The 14,803-nt window shown below is 39.0% G+C and overlaps 1 protein-coding gene across 1 annotated transcript; it reads left to right on the forward strand.

Moving 5' to 3' along the window:
• The first annotated feature begins 9,174 nt into the window (after window positions 1–9,174).
• Window positions 9,175–14,122, forward strand: LOC115429320 (beta-2-glycoprotein 1). The gene is given in 8 exon segments (XM_030148656.1): window positions 9,175–9,400; window positions 9,907–10,086; window positions 11,065–11,161; window positions 11,242–11,318; window positions 12,949–13,134; window positions 13,268–13,447; window positions 13,659–13,856; window positions 14,013–14,122. Coding segments are annotated over 8 exon segments (1,254 nt in total).
• The last annotated feature ends 681 nt before the right edge of the window (window positions 14,123–14,803 follow it).

Below are 14,803 nucleotides of genomic sequence, written 5' to 3' on the forward strand. Positions count from 1 at the left end.
TCAAACGTTGCAGTTACACCACATGGTACTAATTCCAGATTAACAGGTGTTTAACTGCAAATACAAGCGGAGGAACAAAACAGAAAGGGCAAAAATGTTGGAAAGTTTTTATTATAAAAGCTTTAGTATGAACCGGATAATATTTATTCTCATTAAGGATAATAGAAGCCTATGTTTGAACCATGTAAATAAAATACAGTGGAGAGGTTAGGAGCACACTGTGGGAAAATGAGGTATTATGTTTGAGGTAGGCAACTGTTATCATATTTGTGGGATTATTATGTTAAAAGCTGCAAATTTTCATCAGGTTTGTGAGAGTTATTACACTTGTGGGGTTAACAGAGTCCATGACTGACAGGGGCCCAAAAAAATAGTAGAATATTATAGTTTTTTCAATGAATTTTATTGACCTATTGCCATTAACCCTTTACCCTTTATAGGGCACACATATTAATATACATACAATAAATTTCACATTTTCAGCCTTAGCATGTTATTGGAGGACTTGAGAATTTTTCCAATTTCTTTATTGTCATATAGAAAATCAAGGTTAATGAAGTGAAGTTACCATATTTGGTTCCTTACCTGTATGTGACAAACACAAAAAAAATCCAACAAAGCAGGTACACTCACTGTTCAAGCAGAGGTGGACCTTCCAGACCCTGTAGACCACATTGGACCTGAGGTTGTTGACTCACTGTCCTCACTGGAACTGTTCCTGTCACTGTCTTGTAATATATGTGGAAATTACCAAAACTAGTCACTTGCCCAATAAAGGGTTAAAAAAATATATAACTCATCACAACACACAAGACATGATCTGTTTTGTTGTTTTTGGCTTTGGGGTTTTTTGTTGTTTTTTTTTTTTTGTTACTTTTTTTTCCCTCTAATCTCCTCATTGCCAGTCTTCCAAATGTCTGCTCTGTCCTTTTATTTTGTAGAGGTGTTTCCGGGTGGTGCTCTGTGTCTGTGTGTAACTTGCCCACACCACTCCGCTTCCTTCTTTTCACTCCGGCTGATGTCACGCAACAGGACCCGCAGGGAGGAGGGAGGAGGCCCCCGGTCCCGCTGGAGGAATTTGGGATGGGGGCGTCATCGTGTGGAAAAATTGTGCATTACAAATTTTCTGCTTCCCTGGAGAGCACGTGTTGACTCTGGTCATTCTAACAGTGGGCATGGGTGTTACCTTAATGCACTTTTAACATTAGTAATATGGACACTATTGTTATAAAATACAGTTGGAAAAGTTGTAAAATACTAAAACAGAAAGATTATGTCTCATGTATATTAATCACTTGTCGATAAGTTGTATTTGTGCCAGAGTTGCAAGAAATTTCTCATTTCATACAGTTAACCCCATTTTCCAATTACATTTTACATCTACATTTAACCTTTCCCAAGTGAGTTATCACCATGTATTACATTATTATCTTCTGCATTTTTTATTTGCAGTGGAAAGCAGACTAGTCTTGTAGATGTTCAAAAAAACTCAGAGTAAATTCTAAAGTTATTATATTAAACTGAGAAAACTGAACAAAAGAGACCTTTTCAGAAAAAATGTTTAATTAACTCTGTTTCTCAAACTGTGGGGCGGCCTCCCATGGGGATATGAAGGCTGGCCATGGGGGGCATGGGATCTCTCCTGGGTGTTTTTTTTTTCTTCAGTTTAGAACATGTAGAAGGTGGAACTAATGTTTTAGCATTGGAGCACCCTGGACTCATTTTAGAGACGTACAACAAACAAATCTACTGCCATGATGATCTGTCATAAGACTAGACTAAATCGGACAATAAGACAACTCCTAACCAAGTCCGAACAACTCCTAAACAGGTGCTAACAATACCTAACCAAGTCCGAACAAGTCCTAATCAAGTCCTAATAATACCTAACCAAGTCCTAACAACTCCTAACTAAGTCCTAACAAGTCCTAATCAAGTCCTAACAATACCTAACCAAGTCCTAACAACTCCTAACTAAGTCTTAACAACTCCTAACCAAGTCCTAACAGGAGTCCTAACCAATTCCAAACCTCAGTCCTAACAGAGTTGCGAACATTCCAAACATGGGGCAAGTGATCCAATCAGCAGCCAAGGAGTGGGGCAAAAGAACCAATCGGCAACACCCCCACCCCCCCACCCCCCCGTGCCATTGGTCACAGTCCAATCAAAAGTGAATACAAATGAATGAATGAACGAAGTGTATATTTAGGCCATATAACACAGGTATATAGTTTGCCAAATCACTGACATTACTTGGAGTTTAGCTGGCCTGCCACCGTCTTTCTGGATTGTAAAAGTGAGTACAAATGAATTAATAAAGTGTTTATTTAGGCCATGTGACACACATATACAGCTAGCCAAATCACTGACTTTAGTTTGTTTGTGGTGTGGATGGATAATAACGAAAATATGTATACCGACCGAAACTATCAATAATTAATAGGACAGTGTAACAAGTTAAATGATCTTAATGCTTTACGTTGTTTAACGTTATAGGGATGCTGGGGAGCCAGAACCAGATGTCATTTATGTGGACAGGGATTACTGCAGTGGCACAGGTGAGTTACCTGTGTGTTAGTTTAGGAGAATGGACAAGGATTGGACTGGAAAAGAAAAATGTGCAATGTTTCTGTTTTTGCACAGTTTGTACATTTTGTATTTTAATGTTCTGAGATGTGTACTGGAAACAGGCTCATTGCTGACACTGATATTGTTATAATGTTTATTTGTGACCAAAATTTGTAACTTTATTGTCATAGCTGTAAGATAATTACACATTTCCTATTTTTATTTGGAAAAATATTGTCTCAGGGAGGAGTCTTGTTGAGTTTATTTGTTTTGTTCCAGCAAAAATCTAAGTTATTTTTTAATAAAAGTTATAAATGCACCACTGTTACAATGCTGTTGGGGTTGAGGGGGGCCTGGAGATTTTCATCCTCCAAAGGGGGGCCCTAGAGAAAAAGACTGAGAACCACTGCATGAACAAAATTATATGGGTTGTACTGGTGAATCAATGTGCACCAATGTTCAAGCCAAGCACCGAACCTGGGGGGACAGAACTTTCTCCGTCGCAGCTCCAACCCTCTGGAACTCCCTCCCACCTTCTGTCCGACACTGCTCCGACCCCAACGCCTTTAAATCCTTTTTAAAAAGTCAATTATTTAAGATTGTTTTTAATGTTTAATCTTAATGTTTGAAGTTTAACTGTTTTATATTCGTATACCTGCCTTTTGCACCTGCTTTTAATCTGTTTTTAATATATCTGTTTCTGTTTTTGTCTGCTGCATGTGAAGTGTCTTTGAGTTACATGAAAAGCGCTATACGAATAAAATGTATTTTTATTATTATTGTTATTATTATTATTATTATTATTACTGGAACGGACCATCAGTCAGTTTCTCCGCAGGTGGCTTGGGCTCCCCCGATCCCTCAGCAGCATCGCTCTGTATGGCCATTCCACCATACTGCAACTTCCAATCAGCGGCCTGGTGGAGGAGTTTAAGGTCACACGTGCCAGGGAGCTGATGATGTACTGGGACTCCTCCGACAAGAAAGTCGCCACAGCAGGGATCCTGGTGAAAACTGGGAGAAAGTGGAAGGCACAGGAAGCCATTGACAGAGCAGAGGCATGACTGCAGCACAACATCTTGGTGGGCAACACGGCAGTGGGCTGGGTGGGACTTGGCAGCTTCCCCAAGCCCCTCTACGACAAAGCCAGAGGAAGGGAGAAATGTCAAATGGTACAGGATGTGATCAGAGCAGAGGTGGAGGAAGATCGGCGGGTCAAGATGGTGGCTATGTACCAACAAGGCGCCTGGACGAGGTGGGAGCACGCCGAACAGCGGAAAATCACCTGGCCAGAGCTCTGGAGACTCGAACCCCAGCACATGAAGTTCCTCATCCAATCAGTATATGACGTTCTCCCTAGCCCAACCAATCTGCTGTGATGGGGCTTGGCAGACACTGCAGCATGCCAGCTGTGCCAGAAGAGAGCCACCCTAGAGCACATCCTCAGTTGCTGCCCGAAGGCCTTGGGGGAAGGGCGGTACCGCTGGCGTCACGACCAGGTCCTCAGGGCTCTGGCAGACACGCTCAGCACAGCACTTACCAACTGCAAATACCAGCACACCCCCAAGCAGTCCATCACTTTCGTCAGAGCTGGGGAGAAGGCACAACATCAGCCAAGTTCCTCTGGGGGGCTCCTCACCACTGCACGAGACTGGAAACTCCATGTCGACCTGGGAAGACAGCTCAAGTTCCCAGAGAACATTTCGGCCCCTTTACTTCGGCCAGACATGGTGTTAACATCAGAGTCAACAAAGCAAGTGGTCCTGGTTGAGCTTACTGTCCCCTGGGAAGACAGAATGGAGGAGGCCAGCGAACGCAAGAGGGCCAAATATGCTGAGCTGGTGACTGAGTGCCGGAGCAATGGCTGGAAAGCCCGCTGCGAACCAGTCGAGGTGGGGTGCCGGGGTTTTGCTGGCCAGTCACTACCCCGAACCCTAAAACTCCTTGGAGTAAAAGGTCAGCTGTGCAGAAGAGCCATCAAGAGCATCATAGAGGCTGCGGAAAAAGCCTCAAGGTGGCTATGGATCCGGAGGGGAGATCCGTGGAGTAGTGGGCCACTTGGACACAAGCCGGGGACTGATCACCCCCGGCTGGGTCGCCCGAGCGAGGGTGTTTGATGATCAAAGACCCGAAACACCCTATGACCTCGGGTTCATCACTGATGATGTGTCCAAGTAGCACCTAGCGGTGTATTTAAGAACATTATTGTTATTATTATTATTATTATTATTATTATTATTATTATTATTATTATTATTATTATTATGTTGCAGAAATAATGTTTTCACATTCACTACAGAGTCTCTGGGCACCCAAAAGTATCATATATGATGCATCCAAACAGCTGAAAAACAGAATTTTACCTGAAATTTTTTCAATGTACCTGTTGATAGGATTAGTGGGCCAAAAGTTATTAAATATTTTAGATTAGTAGATGCTTTTGGTCACTGGTGGATGTTTAGGCCTTTCATGGTTAAAGAACAGTGATAAGCCACCATACTCAGGCTCAGCTCAAACTGATATCCACTTACAGTAATAGCATCCACGGTGCATTTTATCTGTGGATTTTGTGGTTCCCCAGATGTGGACTAACGACCACTTACCACCAACATAAACTGACACCTGAGCCTTTGGAGCTGACCATATTTTCCCTCATTAGGCCCAGTTTCCTGGATTGTGTTATTTATTATGTCAGCTGCTTGACACATGAAGAAATAAATACATGGTCGTGTCGTGCATGGTTTCTTGTAGGATGGAAATGAGTCATCCATAAGAGGTCACTGAATGGTTCGAGATTTTACACACACATTTTAAACAGCATCAAAGCACCAAATAAATGAATACTGGCCCCAGTGCTAGAGTTCATTCACTTTTAGAATCAGTACCAATGAAGCTGCTCTGAATGCATGTAATGGCCCAACACTGTAGAATTTTTGGCTTTTCATTAACCCATAAAGATCCAACCAGCTGTTTTCTTTAGCTATTTCCTTGTCCTTTATTTGGGTTTTGAGTGTTTGGCCTTGGGTGGTGGGTGGTGGGTGGGAAGGGAGCTGACTTTCAGATGTGACAATCGATGTTTATTCTGTATTGTTCCATCCTATGCTGTGCATCACACTGTCTGGCTAAAATGTTCCAAATGTTCTATAAATAAAGTTGAAAAAAAAAAAAAAGAAAAAAGGATCCAAATAGCCACTGGTAACCAAAAACATCTACTGATATAAACTGTTTAATAACTTCTGAACCACTAAATCTATTAATATGTTGAAATACATTAATTGGTGTAAAATACAGTTTGTCATCTTTTCACGGTCATCAGATATGACCCATTTGGACGTTCAGAGGCTCTGTAGTGAACATGGAAACACTGTCATCTTCTACAACATTGATTCACCAGTAAAACCCATGGAGTTAGATCAATGACAATAGATGGAGACAGTTCTTTTTATGTTAAGTTTAATATCTTTGCTGAAAAAGTCACTTTTTCTTCAGTTTTCTCTGTTTTTGATATAAAAACCCATAACTTATTCTGAACTTTTATGAACTTCTAAATGATCAGTGAATTAAATATAGGAAATGCATGATTTACACAGAAAATAAATAAATAAATAAATAAATACAGAGGATAATATTACAATAAATGGTGATCAGTCACTTAAAGGAGTGATATTTGACTTTTTTAAATGGAATTATGCATTTTAAAACGTTTCTCTGTGGTCTACATAAACTGTAAATGCTATGCTTGGGTCTGAATTCTTCATTAAACTCCACAGGTTCATCTTCAACCCTATTTCTGAGTAATGACACCAGAAAGGTCATTTTGAGCGCTGGCCCTTTAAATGTAAATGAGCCACTTCAGGCCCCATCCCCTCCAGGTTGTTGGTTGTGCTGCTCTATCCCGTTCAACCAACAACTGAACATTTTAGGTAACTGACTCAAAGTTTGGACATATTTTCAGTATGGACTACAACTGCTGCTGCTGATAAACAAATATGGCGTACTTGGAGAAATGTTCGTCCGTAGTCTTGACTTTAAATGTGCAAATGTCATGATATAACTAGTTATAGACATAGGAATTAAAACAGGTTGTAGAAATCCACTCGATTTTTGCCAAAATGAATATAAAGATAGCTTTGCAGCACCTGGAGGGTTCCAATTCAACCTTTATAAACTATAAGGGTCTAAATACACCAATAAATGAACCAAAGACTAATAAAAGTGGGTTTAGCAAAGTATGACCCCTTTAATCCTTTGATGAATGAATTATGAGAACCTTAGTTGAGATGTTTTTTCCTGAGTGTTTTTATTCCTCTTTAGGCATGAAAAAAACAATGTGATTGAAATTTTTTAATGAACCTATTTCTTATGGAGTTATAAAAATGTCCACTCATTAGAAGACCATGCGTTTAATTTCTGAAGCAAAGAAACATGTATTTAAAACGCAATATCAGAAAGTGATATACTGTGTGAAAACTATGAAATAACAACATTTTTAATGCAGCTAATCTGATGTTTTTTTACATTCTAACATATTCTAATACTACTTATTACTCACTTCATGGACATAATATGCAAAAAAAAAAAAAAAAACCTCTTTGTTTAAGAAAACCGTTAATTACAGTCTAATAACAACTAGCAAGTCATTTACACTCAAACAAGTTAGTGCAGATCAGGTTTATCAAGAACACCAAAGTTACTGTAACGGTATGAGTTGCAGTGTTTGGGATGATGCATAATCGTCCATTGTGTCGGCTGATATGGAACTAGAACAACCAAACCCATGAATATACAAGAGAACAGCGGGACATGAGCTGTCCACTGGAGTGACCACTATGCATGAAAGGGTTAAGAAAAGTTGAATATAGAGGAAAAAAGTATTTTGGAAATGCCACAAAAGTAGCACTGGATCTTTATGGGTTAAATTTGTCATCCATCTGTAATGTGAAGCATGACTTTGTTGAGCAAAATCAGAGTTATATCCTACTTAAATTATTTATGAAGCTGTCTCAGATGTCCTTCACTGCATTCTGAAAAAGATGTCTTTCAGTTCAGCTGTTAGGGTTTGAGAACTCATTTTGCTGTTTCTCAGGCTCTTTGCCAATTACCACAGGTTCACTCACCCACAGAGCAGCTCAGCTATTTCATCCTATGTAAAAAACAAATATTTGCGAAACTCCTCTAGTGTTCCCTGCGATACTGATCAAAAACATTCTGGACATCGGAATTTTAGTCATATTTTTCATCACCAAGAAGAATGAAATTGCAAAAAAAAAAAAAGAGAGAGAGAAGCAATTACGATGTAGATGAATAACATGAAGTATAAAGCACATAAGTAACAAAACCAATAGGTAAAATAGAGTTGAAAACACCTCATGAAGGAAAGTATTTGTGTCAGCAACCTGGTTTGAAATGGCATATTTTCAGTGATTATAGAGATGTATTAAGAGCAGTAAAAATAAATTAAATAAATAAATAAATAAATAAATAAATGCTTTCAGAAACCTACTGATGCGCAGACCTTCACTTCACTGTTCAGCACATTGCAGCCCATTGCAATATGTCATTATAAAAGATGTGTTTTTCCACTGGTGAAGTTATAGCAATTGAGGGAGGATTTTCAGACGTCAAAAAAGTTCAATTTAATCGGATCTGTCTGCAGATGATTGGGAGGAGTAATGACACTGAGGAATGTTTTTCCTCTTTCCCTTTCTTTTTTTTAACCTCTTTTTTTTTCTCGTTTTTTGCTGCAAATTGTAGATTCTTTTCATGTTCACTGAATGCAAATCTGTACATGAGGATGCATGGGATTGTTGGTGGGGGTGGGGTGTGGGTGGGTAGAGGTTAAAGATCGTTATGTATATGTATAGTATATGTCTGTGTATTGTATTGTTTGTATTGTAAGTATTTGTGCTATGAAAACTCCAAATAATACAGGGTGGGGAAGCAAAATTTACAATATTTTGAGGCAGGGATTGAAAGACAGTGTATGATCAATTAGTTTATTGAAAGTCATGAGACTTTATTTGCCACAAGAAAATTTACATAATAGAAAATGTTTTTATTCTATGTGTCCTCCTTCTTTCTCAATAACTGCCTTCACACGCTTCCTGAAACTTGTGCAAGTGTTCCTCAAATATTCGGGTGACAACTTCTCCCATTCTTCTTTAATAGTATCTTCCAGACTTTCTCCTAATAGTTTTGCTCATAGTCATTATCTTCTTTCCATTATAAACAGTCTTTATGGACACTCCAACTATTTTTGAAATCTCCTTTGGTGTGACGAGTGCATTCAGCAAATCACACACTTTGACGTTTGCTTTCCTGATTACTCATATGGGCAAAAGTTTCTGAAAAGGTATGGATAATAGTGTTAGGTATGATTATGACATCAATATATGTTTGGTTTCAAAACAACTGACGTAGTGCCTGCTGAGAAAAAACAACTAAATGTTCATTGTAAATTTTGCTTCCCCACCCTGTATATATATTTTTAAAAAATCTAGTCTGATCTGCTCAGCATTCACATGGATCTCTCATTATTTAAGAGTTTCTATCAAGCCATGTGTCTGCCTTTACCAAATCAAGATTATTGATCAACTCTGTGTAAATATGCAGAAGTTACAACCTTTGAGCTGAGTCAATAGGAGCTCACACTGCTATCTGATTGGATCATGCTAGCCAGGGACGGTTACCCAGCAGCCCTTATGTTAGCCCGGTCCCCACCAAGACCCAGGTGACCCCCGAGGAGGATTCACTTCTAAGACGATGGCTCCGACATGGGTTTTGGTTCTGCTTGGTCACATGGTCCTTTATACAAGTGTATCATCCAAGAAAGGTAAAAGAGAGGAGAAAGATTTGGATTTAAGCTTGAAATTATTAATTGTGTTTATGTTTGATTGGCTGTGAGTCTGCCCTTCATCTGGTTACTTTTCTGGTTCTTAATTATCTTTTAATTTTGACTACAAAGTTAATTATTTTAAAGATGACATGATGAGATATATTATTGGGGGCAGTAAAAATATTACTACTGCAAGTCATACTCTTTGGGAAAATACATTTCTTGGAAGAACTCAAAATGTAACTGCATTGTGTGAAATACACTGTTGCCCATAAAGTTGGGATAATTTTGTTTTCAGACACATTCCTCTTTTTATTCCTATTTATACACATCAGTAATTACCTTCAACCTGATTGCATACTGAATCCCAGGTACACTTTATCTATCAAGAATAAATGTCACATGAGAAGAGGTGAATACAGTCTACATTGTTGTGTCTCAGGCTATTATTGCAAACTGTTTAATGTAATCTGTTTGTTTTTTGTGTTTTTTTAATCAACCAGTATGCGGCCGCCCACCTATCACCGATGGGATTGATGAATCAGCCCTGAAGCGTGTTTTTGAGGTTGGAGAAGAGGTGACGCTTACATGTGAAATGGGGTACCTGCCTTCAACGACAACTCCCCGTAGGATCAGCTGTACCGCCACAGGAGAATGGACAAGCTCTGACCTGGCATGTTCTCGTAAGTTTACATTGTGGACATTATATCTGAGGCAACAACAGAATACACACATAATATTAAGGTACACATAGTTACAATGAAACAGTTTCTTGTTAGCATGTATATTTGTGGCATATTAACTAATTTACTATGAGTAAGCATCAATACTAGTTAATTAATTATGAGTAATGCCTCAAGTTAGAATGGTAAATGTGTTCTGAGGCAGAAAGACTAATTTTAGAATTGTTTGGGCACTATTGACATTTACAGTTTTCTGTTTTCTTGTGCAAGAGTACATGGTCTATTTTTAAATGCTGTTGTGTGAGAATGACTATTCTTATGTTACTTCAACTTTATAAGGCCATATACTGAACAAAGCTCACAAAGACTCACCTTTTTTTCTTTACTATCAATAAGCAATAATCAGGAGGCTATTGAAGGTAAATTTTATAATATACTTAAGTATAATACAACATTAATTTGGGATTTGTGATAGCAAATATAGAGCCAATGAATAGGAATATATCTGCTAATATGCAACTAGTTAATGGTAACTACTTGTGATGTGCACGAGTAATCAGTTAGTCAAAATGGTATGCATAAACAACTAATTTTAATTTGGGGTTGGGGTGGACATGGGGATGGGGGGATTTATGTTTTATTTTATTAGATTTTTCTGCTCAAGTACTGCATATGTTGAGCAATCTCTAAAAAAGGTGTTTTAGTAGTAGTAGTAGTAGAAGTTGTAGTAAGTATTGGGTAAGTATTCTTTTATAAAAAGCATTACTGAATAAGATGAGACATACTTTATTGATCCCCAAGGGGGAAATTCAAATGTACAGCAGCACAAGACAATAAACATCAAATATAATAGAAAAAAAAGAGAAGATAAAGCATACAAAGTAAAAATTACATATATAAAGTGAGACCTAACTTGGCTCTTTAATTACTCATGTGTAAAATGTCAGTGTATTTGTCATTGTAATGTCTTTTCTGCAGCCAGGATGTGTCCGATCCCCGGACCTCTGCAGCCATTAGCTATGGGAAGGACGGAAGCTCCATTTAAGAGTGTGCTTAACTTCTCATGTGATGATGGGTAAGGTTAAATGACACTGATATATGTGCAACTACAGACCTGTGTCATGGAGTTTCAGACTAATGGGAGCTCTTCTTCAGGTACATCATGCAGGGAGCGAATGAGAGCAGATGTTTACATGATGGCACCTGGAGCAATCCACCACCTACCTGCAAAGGTAGGTGAGGATAAAATACAGTACTCTATGCACAGTCAGAAGAATAAATGACTGATTGTAGCAGTGGAAGAACTGTTCAGGTCCTTTAAAAGCGCCGATCCAACTCTATTCAAAGTATGATAAGTAAAAATCCCTGACCTCATGTTAACTACATTATGCAATCAGCGAGTTTAATATACAGTGAGGCATAGTCTGTCGGATAAGTTCTGTGAAAGTCACGTATCTCTAATGAGTCAATTTTTCATAAGCTCAGAAAAAGCTCAGCTCGAGACAGTGAATCCAACATTGTATTTTTTGTCCGTATATATTCTGAAAGAAGAGTAATTTCTCATCCTATACACTTTTATCACAAATATTCAAAAACAATACATTTGGTCAGTAATGGTTTTCCCTGGACAGAAAAGTGGGGAAAGTCATCTGAAAAGCTGTCAGGCTCAAGGAGTTGGACAAAGATAGTGGGATGAGAAGTATAATAATTGCCTCTGAGATGTTGTGCAGTACAAGTATAATGTAGTATATCCACTGCTGCCCATGAAATTGGAATAACTTTGTTCTCAGATACATTCCTCATGACCATAGGTGAGAGCAGGAATGTAGACTGGCCGGAAAATTGAGAGCTTCGCCTTTCGGCTCAGCTAATAATCTTTGGGTCATGACTGAAAGGACAAATCCTGGATGCAAGCGGTCAAAATGAGTGTCTTCCACAGGGTGGTAGGGCGCACCCTTAGAGATAGGGTGAGGAGCTCAGTCACCAGAGAGGAGCTCAGAGTAGAGCTGCTGCTCCTCCACAATAAGAGGGGCCAGCTGAGGTGGCTTGGGCATTTCAGATGCCTGTTCTGGGCATGTCCAGGACGAGGCCTCGGGGAAGACCTAGGACACACTGGAGATACTATGAGGGCTGTTCAATAAGTTCATGGCCTCACCCAGAACAGAACAACACAGACTGATAATTTATATTTTATTTTTCAACATAATCTCCATTTACAGCAATGCACTTGGTCCATCGATGTTCAAGCATCACTATCCCATCACGAAAGAATGTAACATCCTGTATTATAACAACCAGTATTTCTGGGTGAGGCCATGAACTTATTGAACAGCCCTCGTATGTCTCTTGGCTGGCCTTGGAATGCCTCAGGATCCCTCTGGAAGAGCTAGAGGAGGTGACAGGGGAGAGGGAAGTCTGGACATCCCTGCTTAGACTGTTGCCTTCATGACCCGGCCCCAGATAAGCAGTGGATGGATGGATGGATGGATGGATGGATGGATGGATGGATGGATGGATGGACAGATGGACGGACGGACGGACGGACAGTCACATTCCTCTTTTTACTCTTATTTCTACACATCAGTCACCTTTGAACAGAGTCCCAGTTACATTTTATCTATCAAGAATAAATCACGTCACAATCATTTCATGAGAAGAGGTAAAAAAAAAAAAAAAAAAAAAAAATCTCTTATTCCAACTTTACGGGCAACAGAGTATGTATCTGTGTGTTCAGGTAAAGTACATACACATAATGCATGGCACTTACACCAATGTTGATATTAAGTTACTGTTGATTTAACATTTTTAAAACTAACAGAGTGAAATAGAAAGACTATAAGACTTTTGTTGCCTTTCTTGCAGCTGTAAATTGCCCCCTGCCCAGGCCACCAGCAGATGGAAGAATTGTTCATGACAAGCCAGTTACTGGAACAACCACCAGGTATGGACAAGGCTGGACATATGAGTGTAACCCACCGAAAGCACCGAGTTTTGAGAGGGGATCCTGCTCGGCTAATGGAACTGTCCCAGAGCCACCAGTGTGTCGAGGTAAACATACTATGACCTCCTATTCCTCCACTTCCACCATTTCTCTCATTAGTGATATGTTATGGACAGGGTTTAGAGTCTCTGTTACTTGTCCTTCCATAAATTCTTTCCTTTCTTTTTGACCTTGTCCCAGATGTCAGCTGCCCCATCCCAACTGGTATACCAAATGGTTTTATCACCTTTGCTGTAATGAGGCAACATGGCTACAAGGACAAAGTTAGATATGCCTGCAATGAGAATTACGTTCTGCAGGGTGAAGCTGAGATACAATGCACAAACACAGGAAACTGGACCTCCAAGCCAGTCTGCCGGGGTGAGTCATAAAAAAAAAAATCTTTAAACTATTTATTTTTGGTGCAAAAGATTCAGTCAGTAAATATGTTTGGAATGTTTTGTAAGACCTAAGCATTGTGAGATGGAATAAAAATTGGCAACATGACACAAAAAAGAACAACATGATGCAAATTTATAGGTGACTTTTCAACATTATAATATAATTTTACATCCTCTGATTTTCCACACAGCTCCTTGCAAAGTTGGCATCAAAAGAGGTCGCATCTTCTACAATGCGAAGAAGATCTGGATTGAAGACCTGAAGCCCAACAGAGTCCTCCATGGAGAGCCTGTTGTGTTCTATTGTAAGAACAAAGCTGAGAAGTGTGGCTATCCTGTAGCCAGCACCTGCAATGATGGCGTCCTCCCACTCCCAGAATGCTTTGAGGGTGAGTTTCTATAAATATAATGTCTGGACATTTCCGCAACATCTGTTTGGATAACACTTTAGGAACTAGAACTCATCAGATTTCCAAGAACTCAGTTAAAATTATGCTGACTACATTATTACTACAGCTGACAAACCATCTTTTCCTTTCTTTTAGAACCAGGCAAAGTCGAGTACAACTTAAGAGCCAAAACTCTTCCATCAGAAATTGCCATGTGTGCTGCTTCACCTCCTGCAACTCCCTCAAGCACTGCAAGACCTACATAGATGAAGGCATTAATTATTACTGCAACAAATTCAGAACTTGTAGATCAGGAAACAGAGAAAGAAAAATATTTACATCGAGCTGTGGTATCAGTTACTTTGTATGACCTCTAAAAGATGAGCCATTCACATTATATGTACCCATATTACATGTTAAATAAAACTATTACTACTCAATGCAAAAAGTGAAAATAACTAATAAAATAATAAATATTGAAGTGGTTAAAGTCATGGACTATGCATCACAACTTTTTGCAACAGTTTGCGTCCTGGTGTGGGTCATATATGTTGCATGTCTCTGTTTTTCCTGTGATTGCTACTGAATAAAGGCACAAAAAGAACCAAAAATAAATGGTTTAAAATTGTGTTTTCAGTAGAGCAATGATCTTTGCAACATGATCAGTAAATGAGACACTGAACCTGACATGTTTTTCTAGGACTTTTCAAATCATTCCACATTTTGTAAGGCAAGATGTCAAGAAAAAAAGTCACATCAAACATTTAACATGAAGTTGATTTTATACGGGCATATAATACAGCGGTCTCATTGTGTCTTATTATGTGACACATTTCATGAAATTGTTGCTTATGTTCAAATAAAGCAAAAAAGCATCATGAAACACATGCAACACATGCAGACTTACATGGGAAAAACACAGTCATTACTTTAAATAGTTAATCAGT

The sequence above is a fragment of the Sphaeramia orbicularis genome, chromosome 1, assembly GCF_902148855.1.
Source record: "Sphaeramia orbicularis chromosome 1, fSphaOr1.1, whole genome shotgun sequence".
Taxonomy (NCBI): Eukaryota; Metazoa; Chordata; class Actinopteri; order Kurtiformes; family Apogonidae; genus Sphaeramia; species Sphaeramia orbicularis.